General features: G+C 36.8%; 1 protein-coding gene across 8 annotated transcripts in view; it reads left to right on the top strand.

Moving 5' to 3' along the window:
• Nucleotides 1–21,471, top strand: part of NTNG1 (netrin G1) — a 158,178-nt gene that overhangs the window by 101,076 nt on the left and 35,631 nt on the right. For 5 of the 8 annotated variants that reach the window (XM_071564587.1, XM_071564584.1, XM_071564583.1 and 2 more), the window contains exons 4-5: nucleotides 623–795; nucleotides 10,623–10,649. In XM_071564587.1, the coding sequence (XP_071420688.1) occupies nucleotides 623–795; nucleotides 10,623–10,649 (200 nt within the window). Of the gene's footprint in view, nucleotides 1–622; nucleotides 796–10,622; nucleotides 10,650–20,454; nucleotides 20,521–21,471 lie in introns of all 8 variants that reach the window. The other 3 variants (XM_071564586.1, XM_071564582.1, XM_071564588.1) reach the window with 1 other exon arrangement.

Here is a 21,471-nt window from a genome sequence, read left to right as displayed (position 1 = left end):
CTGACCTTCAGCTACTACAGCTATATCAAATTAAAACAGGATTTTTTTTTCCTTTCTGAACAAGACAGTACTTGCTGAACAAGAATAGCAAGACAGTACTTTAGGAACAAGAATGGCAAGACACCACTACAGCAAGCTTAACTTCGACCAAAGTGTGGCATTGCAGAGGATATTTAACTGAAGTCTGTTTTCTCAGGCTCCCAGGGCCTAATCTGAATGTTTATTTGGGCCAGATTCTCTAAGGACATAAACAGAGCACTTGTTTTGTTCCTGAGAATAGTGACCAACTCTTGAATTTTTGCAAGACTATAGACCTGTCTCTAATAAAGATTATGAATAATTTAGTTGCTCTCAGTGGAGCTACTTTAGTGAAAACAAGAAAAGATTCAGCATCTTGGAGTCTTGGTGAAACTTCTAGTTTTAGACCTGTGCAAGCTGAAGATACTGCAACTTGCTATTTACAGTGATGTCTTGTAAAGCATGGCCAAACAATACTACAGGCACAACACAGAAATCAAGTGATTGCCACAGGACATGCTTTTCTAAGACTTGATCTGAACTCAAACTCCCCTCACCCCTAAATAATATCCCACTTTGTTTTATTTTTGCCTTTTAAAAATAGGTGTAAGTGCAACCTTCATGCTACTGGCTGTAAAGAAGAAAACAAAAGACTACTTTGTGAATGTGAGCATAATACAACTGGCCCAGATTGTGGAAAATGCAAGAAGAATTACCAGGGCCGACCATGGAGCCCTGGTTCTTATCTGCCTATACCTAAGGGCACTGCTAATATCTGTAAGTAGTTTTGCATAATAAGGATATTTCATTATTATAATTCTGCCCCATATCATGACTCTAAAGGAAGATTAATGCTGGCAAAAGTTTGTCATTTCTTTATAACTCAGTATATATAATTGAACAAGGTGTCAATTTGCAAGCATTAAGTCTTAGTATGCATCATCTGTGCTCTCACATGGTTGTGAATAACTTGCATGAGAACCGCATGTTTGTATCCGTAGACACATCCCTGGACACTGCACAGAAAAGTCTAATTAAGACTCTTCATATAAAAAATACCAGAGCAGAGTGAACAGTGAGAATATCTGTAGTGCTGCTCCAGCCATGGTGCCCTCAGCTCTCCATTTGTACGTCCTTATTGCCTTGAGATTGGAAACGCCCTCAGCTCAATATGTTCAATGAGCTCCTTGCTCATTTGTCTCTTTAAGAAAGTGGAAAAAAAAACTCAGATCAAATTTTTCAAATTAATAACTAGAGATCTAAAGATTGGGAAATATTTACCTGATGTTGATCTGCAGTCCAAATTCATTTACCTTCTTGTAGATCTTGTAGATCAACAGAGAAAGCGACAGCAAAACCTGAGGTTTTATTTCTGCTTGTTTCCAGCTACAACACACATACTCACTATTCCAGCACACTTTCATATTATCCAGAGGAAGAAATTATGCACAGCTGCATTTCCTGGTCCTGGAAAGGACTGGGTCAAAAAGAATATGATGGTGAAAGAGGGGGCACAAACACAAGTATGAGCATCAGTTCTCCCTTTTCTGCGCATATGAAATACACAATGATTCAGAATCTTCCTGAACTAACAGGCAAATTCCTTTGAAGAAAGGGTTGAAAATGAGGATAAACCTTTTGACAGAAGTTACTAGGTATTTTTAAGAAAGGAGTCCACAGTTTTGCCCTGATTAAAAGCAAAACATTCATTTTAGAATATTAGAATATTACATTTATTGAAAAGTTATTTGGGAGAAACAGCTATGAACTGCAGTTAAATCAAAAGTTTAAAACCAGGAGCAGTGTGCAATGCTGAGAATGTTATCTAAGACTTCAAAGCAGCAGCTGTGAAGAATCAAAACTCGGAAATGAAGATCATAGGAAGCAGGACCTTATCAAGTGAAATGTGAGAGTAATAGACCAAGTAACAAACCATGAAGTGTGGGGGCATGAAATTATGATAAAATTCTTTCTGAGCAGAAAAAAATAATGAACTTCCAAAAAGCAGAGGAAAAACATTTTTTAAGATTATTCACTTTTTCACATGTTATAAAAAGTGAGCATGGCTCACAGAATTAATACTTTAAAGTTATGTTGGGGAAAAATGGTGAGATTTACCAGTTTGATTTCATCTATATATTTTCACATATACATATACACACATTTATATACGTATGCACACACATACATATTTTTAACTATGTGTCTATATTAAAAATTGCAGTTGCTACCCCAGCAATCACCTAAACTAGTGACAAGATACATCTGAACATAAGAACAGGAATCTTGCTAAATGCAGCTTGCTGTGTCAGTTACCTCACTTCCAATCAGCTGAGCACACACCAGACAGCAGAGTGGAATTAGCACCCACCTAAAGGATGTCTGAAACTTGTTAAAACACCTTTATGTTAAAACCACATTAGTGAATTTCATCACTTATACAGTTCCAACAAAAATCAAAATGTTTTCCAAATAATAGACAGTCATTTCTGGGGGTTATTATTATTACTATTATGGTGATAGAATCATGAAAATGTAACCACAATAACCTGGCTTTCTGAGCTGGACCCTCCATCACACTTGCAGTGGTTGTTTGCTGCTGAGCAGGGGGAGAGATCCAGCTGCCATAAGATATCTTATGACAATACATGTCACATTATAATGAGACTATGAATGAAAGGTATTTTATTTTGTTTCCTTTAAATGTTTTTATGTGGTTAAGCCTGTACCTCCTTAGATAGGAAGGAACATAGACTAGTGAACCCCTCTTTACATCTGCTATACCATTTACCATTACATGGACTTGACATTATCCACTCCTCCAATTTTATAAGTGAAAAATCCTGATCTGTTGCATCTTATCATAAAACTATGCCACATCTCTGGTCATCTGTGCTTTCTTGGTCTCTTCTGGGTGTATGATATAATTTTTTATTTGGTCGTGATTTATATTTTGTTACTATAAGGATCAGTCCTTTCTTAAGACAGTACCACAGTTAAAACATTTCTTCTGACATCACGGTTGGCATAAGTGACAGGTTATATGCTACAGTAATTAGTTCAGAAATATCATAGTTGAGTTCCTTTAAAATACTTCTTGGGTTTACATCTCCTTATGGCAATTCTTCTTGTTAGATATCATTTACTTCAGATGATGACAGACATTAAGAAATTTCCTCAGAGTGTGAGAATCCATCTAACCTTCTCTGTTGTGAACATCAGTGCAAACAATTAATTTAATATTCAATATTAAATTAATTATTAATTGACCATAATATTCATTAATAATTTCTTGATTCCCTACCTTTCCAGTCATCTCTCTGATAGACCTCCTGCTTCTACTGTGGTTGTTTCAACAAAATAGAATTATTAACATCTGTGTTTGTAGGAAGTTGATTCTGAAAATACTGTCATTTATATTTAAATTGACAGATTTCATGCTTTTTTTCCCCCCATCTTTCTTCATTGAGAATACTTACACTTTTGAGGGGTGTCTTTCCAAAATCACCTACATTCTGCTGTTTTCAGTTTGGGGTTTGGGTTTTTTAGCTTATGAGAGTTGATTTCTATAATTTAAAAGAAAAAAAAGATATGAGTTATATGTGATTATTCTGAATCACTCATACAGTTGGTCTCCAGCCTGCCTCCATGCTGTTTGCATTATATCATTCTAGATGTTCTTTTCATTTTGATTTTAGCTAACTTCCTAATTTTAATCTGCTCACTCCTCACTCTCTCAAAGTTCTGTATTACTGCAGTGGATTCTTTTTTATCCTTTTCCTTCTCAACAAGCAAGTTAACTTTCAGTCCAGAACTTCAGTTTTATAACTACTTCTTGAATTGGGTCCTAGGTACCAACTTCAGAACTAATCAGCCTCACTTCTTGTGGGTTGTCTGATTGCTTGCTACAAGCAGCAGTTTTTTGTGATATGTAAAAGCTTCATGTCTTTTGTCCCTTCCTGATATGAAGTTTTGCATTATTTTGTAAATTCCCTGTGCAACTAATGGAATTTCACTTACCTTGTTGCCTTTATGTCACCATCTCCATCATGTGGTCAGCAATGCAGCCCTAACATTATACCTTCCCTAGTCAGCTGTGCATTCTGAAAATAGGTGCTGGAACATGTTGATACAAGTAACTCATCTGGTTTGAGCCTAAACTTCCCTTCATATATTACTTCAATTCCCTGAGGACACTTTGTATAATCCAGTAAATACAGTGTCCCTTTGAGACTCATCCTTTCTCCAATTTTCAAGGTCTGTCTTTTCCATCTAAGACCACAGTATTTTAAATTGTAAATATATTTGAAGTTTAAAGGGGTGTGCTCAAATAAGATACAGTTAAAAATACGTGTATAAATGAAGCAGTCAGAAACTACATTTTTCTTCTTTTCACAAAATGAAAAGATACTTCTTGAGATTCTCTGAATTTGGGAAATTTTCTCAGGTCCAACAGGAAGTGTTATGTTCATTCCCAACTATTTTCCACCTGAAACTGCTGTTATTTTCATTGTTCTGTTTCTGTCATTTTCTTGTGACCAATAAGACTTTATCATACCTTTTCAAGGTACAGCTCATGAAATACAAGACCATTCCAGATTATTCTGCAGGCAAAGCAAATCTTAATATAAAGCTGTTTTCTGTATCCTTCCTACATGAGTTTCTCAGGAAAATGCAAAACATTTTTCCATAATTTCCTATGAAAGACAGTGAGTACTCTGTTGTTTACTGACACTAACAGAATTTCTGCATCTGTCTCCACATAGCATTTATTTTCTATTTTCACTCTATCTCATTGACTATTTTGTGATTACATTCATTCCCTTTTGCTGCCACATTCTGTGGATAGTTTTTTCTGCAATATGTTTTGATACACAAAATGAGCTTACTGAATTTCTCTATACTTGGTGCTATAGGGTAGATTTTCTCCTCAGCAGTTGTATGTGTCTGACCCTTTTCTTCCTCCTGTTGTTTGGATCATCTTTAGCCCTTATGTTCTTTGCTCCATCACACCGTGCTCTCCTGGGCTGTGCTGAGCTGCCATGACCATGCACCAAAGCCTGCTCACTTTGTGTCAGTCCCTTCACAGCCAATAACTGGTTACCAGAAGTGCCCGACACTCAGGGAAAACCACCTCCCAGCTGCTACATGACTTTTCTAATTTGTAGTTCAACATGAAACAACAGATCAATCAGAACATGGGAAACATTGGTGATTCTTTTCAGTCAAGAATTAGGCAGTCAGTCAGTTTACAGAATTTCTCTTGCAGTGGCCCCACCCTGATAGTACAGCTTCTATCTCAGCAGCACAGCCTTAATCCTCCCCCAGTGCAAAAATACTTATGAGGCACCCCTGCAGCAGAGCTGCCACAGAAACAGTTTCTAGCAAAACTTATGGTGCTTAGAGAACTCTACTGGTTACCCTCATCTTTGTTTGCAGCTCCCTCGTAAATATTTGCTGACACAAAACCACCTTGAAAGACCAGCATAAATGAAGTTAGCCAAGAATTGCTTTCTATTCAGGAATCCAAGTAGCATGGATCCCTCTAACTGAAGGGATCACACATTCTGCTGTCCTGTCAAAGCAGATTCATAAAGTAGATAGAGTCCCATTTTCTAAGGGCCCCATTCTCCCAAACAACTGGAAGAAGCTTTCCAGTGCCTACCTGATGATTTGATTTGAAGAAATGGGACACATGCTTAAGATGTAAAATGTTGCTCCTTGATGCTTTTGATAAATCTTTCAAAGAGAAAAAGAAAGATATGAATCAATAATAAGTTGCAAAACAGTAAAAGCTTCTTATGGTTCATATTTTATATTACATATTAACTGTGGCCCAAGAGGTCTATAGGAGGTATAAAGCCACAGGATTATGTCTTTAAAAAGTTGTGTCAGGGTGGGAAACCTAGCATTGAGGGCAAAACTGCAGTGTATCAAGAGCAGACAGAGAGAAGTGTCAGGAAAAACTGCAAATGATAAAGTAACTGCCCTCCATAGATATCCAGTGCAATAGCCAGCAAAACATTGCAGGTGCATACCAAAAAACAATGCACTATAAATAACACTATTTTTTTTTTTTACATTAGGGCTTGAAAAATTATTCTTCAGCATTCTACCCTCCTGCATGACCCTGCTGAGTTGGTTGCTTGTGCTGGTTATGGTGGCATCTGTTGCTGAGAAATGAATTGTTTCCATACGTTACTGATTTCAAACTCTATTTTTGCCGTATTACAGTGAAGAAGTGAAATGAAAGAGAGTTCTAGTTCTTGAGCAGCAGCAGCATGGGAAGGCAAAGTGTCTGTTTTAAGATATTCAAAGTGTTATAAATAGTCTGAGTTTCAGGCTTTTCAAAGTTTCTAATATTCTATCAATAAATTACAATTACTTGAAAAAAACCAAACATAGATCTCACTAGGAGTTTCCTGGAGTTTTCAATACTGGTTTAGACTTACTAAAACATGACGAGAAAAAGTCCAAATTTTAAAATGTGCTACCCAGTAAAGCATTATCTAAGCATTTCCTCTGTCCCATTTATTTCTGATGATATTGCTTGAGAAAGCAGAGATGAGGGATAACAAACTTCATCTAAGCAACTTTTTCCGGGAATTGAAAAATTTTTGATCTTGGCAAAGAAAACAATTGCAAAATTAACAGTAGCAGGAGTTCCAAGGCTCTTGCAGTGAAACACATGAAATTTCCTAAGAATTCTCTTTCACCATGTGTGGTCCTTTGTCTGATAACAGGTTTTAGCAATACATGAAAAGTTTACTCCTGTGATCATGATGATCACTCCCTTTGAGGAATTACAATATGTCAGGACCATCTAGCTTTTCAGAGCTTGAAATTACTAGAGAATTCAGAACTTCTGAGTTGCTGCTGAGGATCTGATATTGCAATTATGCAGTGGAGGAGTTGCAGAGGGAAGAAAGACTCGCTCCAGGGAGTACTGTCATGCTGCAGCACTGATATTCTAACAAAAGATCAGATGTGGCATTAACTTCCCTGTTCTGACTCTTTGCTATGAAAGCCTCTATATTTTATTCCTGTTGAAGAGTTAAAATATGTGGTGTGGAGTGCAATTATGTGACTTTTGTCAGAAAAGCTCTCACACACCTTTGATCAGCAATTAATATGGATCCATAATTGGACTGTGTTATTTACTATCGCATGCAGCCATGCCTTCATAGGAGACAGTCTTAATTCTGGGTCTCTGCTATGCATTGACCTCACCTGGATAATTCACAGAGCTCCTGGGGACATCCTTTTCCTGAACATGAGCAAGTCGTGAGCTGGTGTAGTGTTCTGATAGCAGCAGGACCTGTCCCTGGCTCCCTGTCATATGCCAGGGGCACCTTAAACTTGTGATGGAGGAGGCAGACAAGCCAAAGGGAAAGTGGTAACCAAGGCTGAGTTTACAGACAATTCCTTCATTCCACATGCACTCCCTGCCCAGGAAGAGGTGCAGCCTGGCTACATTAATTGTGCTGCTGGCAAGCACTCACATGGGCATTGACAATGGAGGTGCTATGGCTCTGCAGGGTAAGAGACTGGAAGCAGCAGTGTGACCCTTCTCACCAAAAGTCTGATCCTCTTCCTTTGTGTTATGAATTTCACACTGGCACAAACTATCAAAAACTTGCTTTCTTTGCTAGCATCTGACTTGCTTTTTTCTTCATTCTCAATCATCAGCTCCATGGTAGCTCAGAGCTAAAACAACCCATTTCTGGAAGCATAGGAAACAAGAAAATTACAGGGCAGATGCAGAAGATTGTGTGAAAGGAAAACACCAGATTTTTTTTCCTCTCAAATAATGCATATATATTTAGATGCACTTACAGTGAACATGTAATATACCAAACCACCACTTTCAAGTCAAGTCAAAAATAATAAATAGTATTAGTGATTTTTTACTGCACTATTTGCCATTTGGGGGCCAGTAGCTACCCCTGAACTTTTTTTGCATGCTTCACTCACTGTATCCCTTCTATAAAACTATTACCATTAATAGCCATCCATTGATTTCAACTTGAAGATAATTTAGATTGAATATTGCTTTGGTTTAACAACTGAATATAGGTCAATTCAATCCCCTGGTTTAGTTACTCTTTGTGCCTGGCTGAATAGAGTTGTGCATCAAAGGAAAGTAATGGCCTGATCCTTCATCTCTGTAACCTGTTCACATCAGTTTATTGCTGCAAAGTCCTCACAGATTTCAATACAAAGCTGACAGGAAATGATCCATGTCACCTAATGTACTAGGTCTGTCCAAATGGCTGGCAGTGTGGGATGACTCCACAGTCTGTTGGTGTCCCCAGCAGCAGTGGCACGGGAGGAGCCACACACTGGGACCCTCGCCTGCCTCCACACTGACAGAAAGGGAGAAAGAGAGGGAGAGAATCACACCTCCTGTGCCTTGTTACCTAAGGACTTGCACCAAATACAGCTCAGCTGAATTCAAGAGCTAGCCTCAATATGTAACTCCAGATCTCACAAAAACACTCGTTCTAAGAATAATTTTCCCATCATATGTGCAGTTTTCACAGAGTGTTAATAGATCCTGCTTCATGGCCTAACATAACCAGTTCTTTTCCAGACAAACTCAGAAGTGTCATTCTCACTCTCTTTAGTAAGAAGGGCATAAAGTAGTGCACTGTCAAGGCCAGTTACCACACACAGGGATACCTGATATTACAAAAATCAGTCTAGTTACAGAAGACCACACCAACTCAGAAAGTCTGTACAGAAATAGCAAAAGAGCTTTTGAAACAGAACCTTTGCAAGGTTAATACACCTCAGACTATCAGGCATCTTGTATTCATTATTCTCTGCCCAGGAAGCATTTATCACTATGAATTCATTGAAAATTTTGAAATGCAGTAAAATGAAGAGAGCAGACTTGAAGGAAAACCTCTCCCTTTGCTACAATCTGTTCAGGAGAGAAAGGAAAGGATATTTGTATGTGTGTGTAGGAGACAGAGAGGTTGGAGGAGGGGGAGTATACCCAAAGGAAATACAAATGCCACTTCGCAGTGCAAGTGTGAGTGTGAGAACATAGTTTTTGTATTTTACCTAATATTTGTGTGGCTTCCATGCTGATTTAAACTGGCTACAATGACTTGCAAAAATTTAAATAAGCTGCAATTGAAACTTCAGGGAAAACTATTTGAACATTGATTGCCTTTTTGAAATTTAAGACAAAGAGATAGATGTTCTCTCACATTATCCTAAATGGAAAAAACACTTTTAGACCTATGACTGTATTGTTCTGTCATAATGATATTTCCATTTAGCTTTCATTAGTGAGCAGCAGGTGCCGTCTACAGTGTGGTGCCCTGTCCTCTGCCAGGCCACAGGTGCCACAGGATATGAAACCACTGAGCTGAAATTCTGATGTGCCTCAGGACTGATGTGGTGAAACATAAAAGATGTGTTTATGGTCCCCATTCTGCAGATTCTGTTACCTCAGTGTTCTTAGCCATGCCACGAGTTAGAAGTGTCCCCAACTTGACTATGACCTTGCTTACATTGAGTATCATTAATCTTCAAGACATTCCTTCACTCCAGTTTGCTTAATTGCAGAATTAAGTCCATGCCATGTCTGAGTAAGAGAGAACTTTAAGAGAGATGTTGAAAGAAGTATAGTGGATGTTTAATAGAGAGAGAGAGATTTCTGCAGAAAAATGCATGTCATCAAAAGTCAATTAAACTTAAAAAAGGCAAACTGTATTTAACCAGGGGGATGCAAATATCCAGGATTTAAATACTGATCTGCAGTTTCTGACTAACCCAAACGACTAGTTAACAATGGCATTTAATCTTTTTAAAAAATGGCATTTCAGGAAAGATTTCACATCCATATTTTTGTGCTACACACTTTTCAGGGCACACCTGACAAGACGCTACATTTTGGACTTGCATCATACCACCCAAGATCCCACATTGCTTATCCAGTAATGGAGTTTTACTCCTCCGCAATCCCACCTCTTATGGTAAATCTCACCTGCCTCTGGAATGATTTTCTTGCATTCATTCAGATTAGAAATGAAATGAACACAGCAAAAAAAACCACCAATGTGAGGCTTAGTCAATAAGGCCAACCTGCCTCATTATATTGTTTCACTCAATTACATTTCTTTTACACAGCTTAATTTAGAGAACCGTCAGGTAAAAGAAGAAAAAATAGCTGTATACAATTAATGCAACAGAAGGTATCAACTGACTTAAGCATCTGGCCAAAGCAGTTAGCAATGCATCTATCCCTTGGTTAAATTACTCTCCTAGATCTGCATAATACATGCATGACTGATATTTTTATCTAGAACATAAAACCTAATGGCTGGTTGGTGGAAATACAAAACTGTTCTGAACAAATTCATGAAGTACAGAGAGCTGGTGTAGGTCCCATCTGTCAATGCATTTTAGTGGTCCCTGCAGCCCCATACTGAAGAATCTAAAGACTCTGCATTTATAAAGGACTGGGTATATATTGGCTGTTGCCTGGATTTAACTATGTATTCTAAAATTGTTTTCAGACTCAGATGTGGTAGTTTGACCAACTGCAGCAAACAGCTAACGATACTTCTTTGTGTTTTCTTTCTCTACAGGTATACCCAGTATTTCCAGTATTGGTAGTAAGTAATAAAACCAGTATTGTTTTGCATTGTCATTCAGCTTCGTGGATCTAATTTCCCAACATCCCTTTCTGTTGTAGACAATATTTCTCTGACAATGTTTCCTATGGCACAGGGGCTGTTTACTGGCCTTCCTGTAGCATTAACATGGAACTGTTATTATGTGGTCAAAGACAATGTCACTTCTGACAGCACATCTGCATTGGACCACAGATTTTCTGATTGGTTCTTATCACCGGGGCAAAACTGAGCCTTACAAAACTGAGTGTTACACAAAAATTAAAGACACTGTTTCACAGAAAATACTTGTTGAGAATCTTGAAAAAAAAGTGTTTGCTAATAACAGAAGTATAGGACTGTTAATTTTCATGTATGTATATGTGTGTGTAAACTCAAAGAGCAAATGGAAGAGTTTATAAATGGAGCAGCTTTCATTTGTATGAAGTAGATTAGCAAATACAGCGTAGCTGCTGGTATCTGCATTAACTGTAGTGGTCTTTAAACTCGGCTTTACTCCACAAAATAAACAGAATTGTGCTCCTTCACAGAAAAAAATGCTTTCCTGTATGCAATTAAAGGACCAAAATATTAAGCTATAACAAAACCGTAACACTGTTATGTAAAGAGCCACTATATCTATGAAATAGATGGTTACTTAAATAAAACACTTGAAGGGACTAAGTGCAGAGTAACTCAGCTGTGAGTTTCAGGTAAGTTCCATAGCTGAGAAGGGCACACAGTCATGGCATGTTAGGTAGTTACAAATAAAGCAGGGAGGCAGAGATGGGATCCTGTTGTTGCTGACTGAAAGAACATTCCCTACAGACTCAGCTTTGCAGATACTTTAGACACAAATTGTATAATGCAGAACTATCACAATTATACAATATCACAGTTGTCAAATGCAATTTGCCATGCCCAGTATCCAACTGAAAAGTTTTCAATAATTTGGGTAAAATGGTCTCACTTCTTGTGATGCAGTCAGGTCTATCAGTTTATAAATCAACTCAGTTTACTTAAACTCATGAGTGGCACTGATTTGTTAAGCTCTAGACAGCAAGTTAAATGCCATCTAACTATCTCCCTTGCAAGTGAGAGCAGTGTTAAAGCTGAATACCATGGCACCTGTTCTGCACCTTTAAATAGTGAAACAACATAAATGACAATAACATGCAAATGAAAGCCTTTAATCTTAATAATGTCATTTTTCTCCTGTAGTGCCTTCTTTGGTATTTGCACAACTGCAGATTCATAGTACTATGCTGTTTTCAAAACTTTGTGTTCCTACATATATTTTATAACAAACAAGCAAACGAAAAGAGCTAAATGAAAGATAAATTTATGTCGCCATTCTCAGAAATGTTCCTGCCATTAATAACAGAAATGGGATGAATGGGAAAATAGCTCTTTGGAGTTTGGTTGTGCTATACATTCTTAGTACTGTATTGCATGGTCTCTATGGTTGTGTTTTCACTTCACACTCCATACAGCCTCTGTCACCACATCTACCATTTCTGAGCATCAGCAGATGTTGGCCTTTGAAAATTTAATAGGGAAACTCAAATACTTTTTGAACAATGGTGAGCTGAAAGGATGCATTGTTGACCTCTTTGTATTTTACACTGGAGTGATTAGTACGTTTATTACAAATGGAGAAAACTCTGATTAACGTCCCATAGGAAATACAAGAGTTTCTGCAAGCCTGTGCTTTATCTTTAGTCTGCTGTAGATGTCTTGAAATAATATGTGGTAGAATTCAACAAATTTCTTTGCCTTCCTGAAAAGGGTGAAGCATGAGCATCTCTTGAAGTAAATCCTGATACTCTGCTTGGTTTTGCCATGTTTTTTTTCCTTAAATAGCTCAGGGGGGAATACCTCTACTTGCACAATATTCTTTTCTATAATATAGAAATAGAAGAACTTTTGTTTAAAAAATGATAGAATCCATAAATTTATCCTAGTCTCAGAGAGAAGTCAACACACAAACCCAACCAAGATTAATTAGTTGTGGCTGCTTTAATGGATTCTGCATGATTTTTTCTTTTGTCTATGCTAATACAGTATTTGTGTTCATATCAGCAGAGTTTTTCCCTGTCTGGGAACAGGAAGTTAATCTCAGGAGATACGGTTTGGGTTTCATTTTGCCTGGCAGCAAACACCTATGGGGGGGTATTGGCTTTTGTGTGCTTCCAGCTTTTTCTGTTATATAAGGATGATGGGGTTGGGGCAGGGGGGTTAGAAAGACTAAACTGCCAACAGAAAAAGAAGATGCCAACTCAAGTAATGTTCATTTAAAACTTTTACAACTGCAGTGAAAGCAAGCAAAGAAAAATAAATATATCCCTATGTGCACATATATGTATTATTCTCTATTCCTTTTTCCTTTTTTACCTCAAAGGGTCTTGTATTAAAGCAGCTTATTACTGAAGTTTGAACACACAGAAAAAGTGGTCACTAGAAAACATCCTTTCTGATCATCTAGAAGGAAACAAAACAAACAAAAAAAATCAGAGCTTTCCCATTAAGGTCATTTGTACCTGCTGTTGTGTATCAGTTGAATAATAGGTTCTCTGATCATTTTCAGCATTCTTGATTACAATGCTGGCCCTTTCAGCATTTTTCAGCCATGTCTGGAAAAATACTGGTGAAAGTGATAGCAATTAATGAGTCCCAAAACCATGTCATATTTTTAAGCAATGCTTACATATAGTATGTAAATATTCTGAAAACTACATTATTTTACTTGCTAAAATAATGATTGTACAAATTTACACAGACCAGTGCAACAAAATGTTCATTATTGTGACCCAATACCAAAGTTACTATCTGTACATGTATGCCTTCAAAAAATTGAATCTTCTAAACTATGCCTCTATCTTTTTTTCCTGTAAAGCATAATTCCACTAATTATGCTAAACAGTTTGTTATAAAGGGTATAATTAGATACAGGATCGGATAGACATGATGTGCAAATAGCTCTGTGTGGGTGATTATCACCTTAATGCCTGCTGCTGGCAGATGAGTCAGAGTTTAGAGACAGACCCTGCACCCAAGTGCAAGATGCAATCACAGTAATCAAACGGTATTTTCTGCTTTGTTCTCTATGGTTTTGTTCTTCCTTATAGCCAATTTCAAATGAAGAGAACTTTATTTTATGATAATGAATGCCAAACACAGAAGTAAAAAAAAAATTAAGTAAAAGAAAAAAAAAATAGGCCACCTCGTTGTTTTATTGCTTTCTTAACCTTCAAAAATCTAGTAGACATTTTTCTGGAACTAAAATAGTGTCTGGATGACTAGCTTTATTTGTTTTACATATTTGTTATGAAATTTTAATGTGGCAGATACATATCTTAAAAGATTGTGAGAGCAAATACTAGCAGATTCTTTTTTTTCTTTTTTAGTAATAACACAAAGTATTTTGGACTTGATTTTTCCACCTCACAGTAACTGGGAAGTTCTCTCATTAAGACTGCAATCATGCAATCAAAGCTATTACAACACCAAGCTCTGGACTAGAGTATATACACAACACCCACTTATGTCAGTGGGATATAAACATGCATAACTAGGTTGGACATTACTTTTCTATTATTATTTGAAGTCAAGTTTTACAGAAAGCTGTATTGTTGAGAGACCATTAAGGTGTTTACCTCCATAGAACATCTAAGTATTGTCTACAGACTTTATTATTTGGGACATACAATCAAAATATTTTAATTTCTATTCAATTTTATCCAAATCTGACCTTTCAATAAATAATATTCTTAATCAGGCTCCTAGTCTTAGGCAATCACTTTATCTAAATATCTGATCATAATATCAAGCCAGTAACAATATCTGTTTTCCTTCCTTTAATACTTGGAAGCACTCCGAATCTTTTGTTTTAACAATCAGATTTTCCATTATATTAAAATATTACTGAGCTGGAAGAAAATGCAGATAGCCTTTGAACACTAGGTCTGAAAGGAATTTAACATTCCAAATAAGAGACATTACAGGTAGGATGCCACCCTTGAAGCTCAGGAAGCAAAAGTGGCCCCAGCACCAGGCAGAAACCACATCAGCAGTGATTGAGTGCAGGGTTAGAAAACACTGATGCTGCTCCAGACAGCACTGATAGGTTGGTGGGATGGGATTTGGGTAAGCCTTTGTTTCAGTTTTGGTTTTGCCAGATCCACCAATTTTAACAGATAAGAAGAGCTGTTCTCACCAGTCTCACAGAAACAGCCACTGACAGTTTAGAATTGTTTCTCATTCTTCATTCCAGTTTACCACCATCATCGTGGGTCAGTTAAAACAGTCTATCAGTCAAACAGTGTTTTCAATGCTTTTTGATATGCTGTGATATATGAAAAATTACTCACTTGACAGTTATCTTTGTTTTAACCATTAATAAACAATGGAATGATAGGACACTAGAAAATAAGATGTCAACATTTCAATCAGTACCATGGTGTGCAAAACACATCGCACTTACAATATGCAAGTTTCGCTCAGTTACTCAAGGAAGTTTATAGAGAGCAGACATGATTCACAAAGATATTTTGAAATCTAATTATCTATAAATCTTAGGGAGAAATTGGTGGGGAAAAAATGCACTTCTATGTATTACCCTCTCATCTTTGTCTTTCTGTCCCTTAGAGATGCAATGTTATTTCACAGAGTATAAGGAATGAATGAAGTTTCCAAATCAGCATAGCAATTTTTTTAAAAAATATCTTGATTTACTGTTCATCAGTTGTGAATTACTGTACAATAATCCCAAGTGACGAGACAATTTCAGCATTTCTGTGGGAAAAAACTAAAACAATCCAAATTAAAATGAACAACACCTGCAAACGATCAGCAAAATAATTTACTCTTTGTTTCACAAGATTGTACCTAAATATTTCATTCCAGAAATCATTTAATTCATTGTGCACTTCTGCAAACATTTTAGTGGAAATACATAAAATATGAGGAATTCCTTCAGCTGTCATTAGTTTGAGAATCAGCCAACAATTTGTTCAAGTCAATGGACATTTTTTCTGATATCTGACAGTTTCCAGAGCTGGATTTTTTTTAAGCCTCTAAAAAGATCACTTTCTTTTAGTCTATGACAACAAGTGGACACATAAAGGACTAATTGCATTTAAATTCCTCCAACAGTTATAAAAGCTGTTATGGCTGAGGAGCTGCCATAAAACAACCGCATCTTCACATTTATGCAGAATTCTCCTTTCTTCAAAGGAACAGGTATGAAACTTCCTACATTGCTCCAAGAAAGATTGCCTAATATTGGCAAGTATTTTTTTAAAACTTAATACAATTAAGGGGTCATTAAAAAAATCAGCATTTCTTCTCTTTCAATGTTTTTGATTTGGTAGTTTAATGAAAGTGGTGAAAGGCAAATTGTACATGAGGTAGCTTATCATGACTTCAAAAAACCCAAAGGAGGTAGAAATGCTGTAATAATGATAGTGTGATGCTTGCAAGAAGTGCTGGAATAGGATCTGATATAAACACACACAATTATTCTGGCAGTTACTAAATATACCACTAATTTTAGTGCATATTATTTTTTTTTCTGAATTTTTTGTTGAATATTAACACCTAAAACCATTGCCATAACTCCATTGGGCTCAGCAGACATCTATGTTTTAGAATAGCTATTTACTCTTGCCTATTCATGGTTCAAAACAGGCAGTGACAAGGCCAGCTTTCTGTGTCTGGAGACATGAACTTCTACTGAATCATTAAATTTACACTGACAATTTTTTTAATACTTTTTTCTGTTTTAAGTGGAATAGAAAACATCTGAATCAGAATATCTCACTGGGGTTCCTTATTGTTATTGAAAATTAAATTAATAATTATAGTTGCCAACACAGAGGCTCCCTGTCTGCCATTAGTGAGCATTATTTAAGACTTACTGATTTATTCATGGTGACTTTCAGCAAATGCCTTGTTTGTGGGCAGGGGCAGCAGGCACAGTTTGGTAGATGACAAGGCACTGCTCTGCTGCAGAGCGCAGGTGCCCAGGCAGCAGCCGAGTATTCATATGCTCCATCACCTGTGCCCTTCATCCCTGAGGAAGGAAAGCCCCTCTCAGTGGGAATACATTTTAATTTCGGTGCCAGCTCAGTACTTGGTTGGAGTGAGAAACCAACAAAGTGCCAATTAATTTCTGCCAAGATCATGACAGGTTTTTTTCATGTGCAGCTGTCTGGTTGGAACCGGGCTGAAACTACCCGTTCATTTCCTTTATTTCCCTGCTCTGAAAGCATGATGCAGCCCATGGTGCAGACTGCACTCCCAGGGAATAATATTTGAGACACATTTTCATCATTTAATATCAGTATTAATTCTGATACTGTATATATTAAAAAAAAATTGAGAGAAGAAAAATGAAATTATCATATATCTAATAAATACAATGCAATCAGTTTTTCCTTACTTCATGAAAGTAAGATTTTTTTTCCCCGAATAGTTATTTTCTTCATATAATTGGCTTTGGAACAATAGTAACTAAAAATGCAAAAATTTCCAATGCAAATTTAAAATGTCATATCTGATTTTCTGCTCAGTCGCCCAGCTTGCATACCTCCACCCTTAAAGGTGCCTACAGTAGCTTCATTTTTAAATAATAACACTGAAGCATACATTTAGAAACTCTCTTACATTTCTGTAGCCTTGTTTGCCCAGAATAACTGTCATGGAATATATTACAGTAGATTTACATAGCATCTCTTGTAGAACACCTACACCAAAATTCTTTAATTATTCTGGCAAATAATGACTCAAATTACAAAATAAAGTGTCCAGAAATGGAAGTGTTCTGGAAAACATGAGTTTATCTAGTCAACTTCTCAATAAATAAACCCCTTCATTATAATCTCCAAGGACTAGAAATATTTTCACAGATTGCTGTGAGAAGTAACTAGCTGCTAAAAGAGTCTTTCCAGTTCTGCCTGTTCAAAGGATGACTCATCTGCTCCAATATACTTATGGGAATGACAGTCAACATTCTTTTACTTGGACATCTCACACACCTTTTTAGATAAAGCATTTAAAGTCATCTCCATCCAGAAAAAATCAGTAAATTCAAAGAGGTGAAGAAATACCTTTATCAAGAAACCTGTAACCTTGATGATAATACAGTCCATGAATAAGTATATGAGAAAGAGATATCCTCTTTACCAAACATTGAAAAAAGCACATGATAGAAGCATTAAGTCTCATTAATCTCTCACATTACCGAAGTGCAGCTTGTCTCAGCTGGATGTGACCCTCAATAACCTCATCTAACTTTAGGGTTGACCCTGCCATGAGCAAACAGAAGGAAAAAATGACCTCCAGAAGTCCCATCTAAGATGGTTATAATTATCAGTAATAACTAGTAATAATTACTAATCTCCAGGCACTGTAAATATGCTCTTTATTGTTTTGGGTGTCCATTAGGAAATTCATCTCTGTATTATCTAATTTAAAGGGTCAGGGAATTTTTAATTATTTTGTGGTAAGTCACAACTTTCACTTTAAGTAAGTTTGCTAAAACAAGCACAGACCTATAGCATTTATAGGATCACTTAAAAACACGTAACACTGATTTTTTTCTACCTTACAAGGAGTGATTGTATTTGGACATGAAATTACCTGGAGAAATTATAATGAGAATCGATTATATATGAAATATTACTGATTATATGAGTCCAAGTATGTCAAGGACATTTATTTCCTATATAGGACCTACAGTTTATTAAATTTGACACTATTAGTTTTACCTCTGATAATATGCAGACCTTTTCAGTACAAATCACTATACATACAAATTTTTGTAGCGGGTGTGCACACAGTGCTTAACAACACGGGGAGGATATTGGAAGCTCCAGCCTGAAACATCAACAGTTTTCTGCAGCAACTCTGATGCTGCACAATGGCTAAAAGAGAAAAACACTCAGGGGACAGCACAACAATGTAGTCCATAAATACTGTGTTTCCTTTTTTACCTACTGATTTTTATATGTATTCTCTAATTTCCAGTCCCTTTAAAATGTTTCGGTCAAGCCCAAGTGTTTCTAAAGCTACCAGAATTTTAACAGTGAATTAATTGCAAGTAATTCGCCTGTGCATGCTTGAAACTTACCATAACCAGTCAGTCAGTGTTTCAGGAGGAGGAAGGTGGTCTCTCAGGTGCATGGTAATAGTCGTCCAGTGGAGTGGGCTGGGTTATCAGTGGACTGGTTACCTCAGTAAGTACAGCTCGTCATACACTCTGACTGTTGCGTTTGCACTTCCTATGTGTGGGAATTGGTGGATCTGACCTGTAGAGGCAGGTTATTTTTAATCAATACATAGACTTTTTTAATCAATACGTAGCCTGTTGGAGAATCTACCAAACTGACTCAGTTTTATTTTCTTCTGTTTTCTTGAGTGATAAGTAAAAAGCAAAACAATGCAAGAATCTGATGTAATTATGTGATTATATTATACCTTGACCCATTCAGTTGCAGAAGACTACCTAACAGTAAATGGCCACTGCAGTTCACCAGCCTTTCCTTGAATTGTCCTCTGTGTGGGAGGACTCTTGAGACAGACAGCCCCATCCAGCCAATTTCTCTTTATCCTTTACAAATGGATCGGGAGATATTTTGGGATGTCCTCTTTCCATACCAGATGACTGAAGCCCCAGTCTTCTTGTCACAGCTTCATGGCAGGTCTTCCTAAGATGGACATAACAGTGAAACACATCTTCTTCATAAAGACATCTTCTTCATAAAGACATATGTCTAAACCCTTGATGCCAAGTTGTGATAACTGCCAACTACTCAATGCCCAACTGAATTCCTCCTAGACAGAAGTGAAGGAATAGCTCTTTCTCTACTAATATCACCACTATGTAGGTTGATAGGAGCATTAAGAAAAATTCTGTTTGGCTCAAAGAAAACACAACCATTGCAGTACTCAGAGAAGATGTTAAAAACATGGTCCAAATCTGATATTCAAAGCTAGGCAGATGGAAACAGAAAAGAAAAAAAATTTTCTTTTCTTCCCCCACACCCCCCCTCCCCCCAGTCTCCTTCACTTATTCTCGGCTCGAACACCCAGCACTGTTCCACTGATTGTCACTCCCCACCACCATAACACGTTAACCAGAGGAGATAAAGTTCTAAAGGGACACAGCTAAATTCTTTTGCTGAGACACAAATTGCTTCATGCAAGTAACACATTATGTAGGACTTCTGAGAAATATAGACATTTAATGTTTTGACAAAAAAAAATCAAGCTGTAAAATATATCAGCAGAGGTGATAGGAAATAGATGAAACACACAAAAGTGTGAGTGCCAAAGAAAAGGCCCACTCTACTGGTAAATATATTTCTTCTGATAACAGATATGTAATTCACTCAAAAGGTCCTAAAACAGGATGTTACGGTAAGATATGTGTCTTTGGTAAGAAATCCATATTTGTCTGATACTGTCATTTTATCTCTGCAGAGCAGATTTAACAGAATATGTTCCTGTTTTGTTCCTGGTGTTAGAGCCATATATATTGCCCTAGGATATCTTCTCATCCTGAAAAATTATATTTTAAACCACAGAAGATAAATTGTTATGCACAGTATTTTATGTCCATTTGGTGTTTTGGGAATCATCAATTGCTTGTTTTCTTGTTCAGTGTGGAGTCATGTACTGTTCAAGTGCAACTTAGATTAGTCCAGTAGTAGATGTTTGTAACCTATGTCTTTGTCCATATGCTTGCCTGTTTAGAACAATATCACAGATGTAAATAACAAAACCTGATTTTTCCTAATGCATGCAGATCCTTCAAAGTTTGATAGGATATGGCCGAATATTTCTTCCCTTGAGGTTTCTAAACCAAACCAAGGTAGGATGCTGCGAAATTCCTAGTGGTCTAAAGTTACTGAAATTGCTTTCAATGAGTCCCACATGGTGGCAAAAGTAGTAACAATGATAATCCAACTCATTTTTCTCCAGTGCTAAGTAATGTTATTCTCTGAGAAAATAACTAAACAAACCTTACCTAAAAAAGGAGTCTTCCAACACTCAGGTTGTATCCATTACTGCAAAGAGTCTGGAAAAGTAGATACAGATCAGAAGTAATGATATACAGAAAGCCCTAGAAAATGTTGGACTTGTTTAGGTAGAACAGTCTATATTTTGAATAAGCTTTGAGATTTTTGAGTGAAAGAGATTGTCATTGTCTACATCAGACCCATGTTTAATGTCCTGTTTCCACTTTTTTTCCCAAGTGACCTGAGAAGCACTTTCAGCTTTCATGCCATCCACAGTACAAGCAAGTTCTCTGCAGGACAGGCTCATGGTTTTTTTACAATTTGAGTGCCACAGTTACTCACAGACCGTGGCATGATGATTAGCATTGAAAGACATAAAATTACTTTTTATGACTAATAAAAGTAACATTCTTTGTTGTTTGAAGAAGTATTCAGCTATACTTCACCTTTCAGAATGACTGTTCATTATAAAAATAATGCCTTTTTGTTCTTCTTACTTACTGCCCTTTTCTCTCCAAAAAATCCCTGCAGAAATCTGGCCTGTGGCTCATTTTCACTGTTCAAAGGGTGTCCTTTATGTGCTATAACACAAAGAAGTGCAGAATAAAATTAATGAAAAGGCAATCTAGAAAAGCTGCCAAACCAAACAAGATGTGTTGGGAATTTCACTGGAAGGGCTGTAATTAAATCTATGGATCACAATGACCCAATCAAACATATGCATGTGAAATCTACCATGTTATATGTGCAAGTTTCTATGTGAAAAAAAAAAATAGGAAATACTAATTGAACTGTGCTCTAAG

Source organism: Pithys albifrons, chromosome 10 (assembly GCF_047495875.1).
Source record: "Pithys albifrons albifrons isolate INPA30051 chromosome 10, PitAlb_v1, whole genome shotgun sequence".
Taxonomy (NCBI): Eukaryota; Metazoa; Chordata; class Aves; order Passeriformes; family Thamnophilidae; genus Pithys; species Pithys albifrons.
The sequence above is the reverse complement of the archived record's forward strand: the minus strand, read 5'-3'. Positions and strand labels throughout refer to the sequence as shown.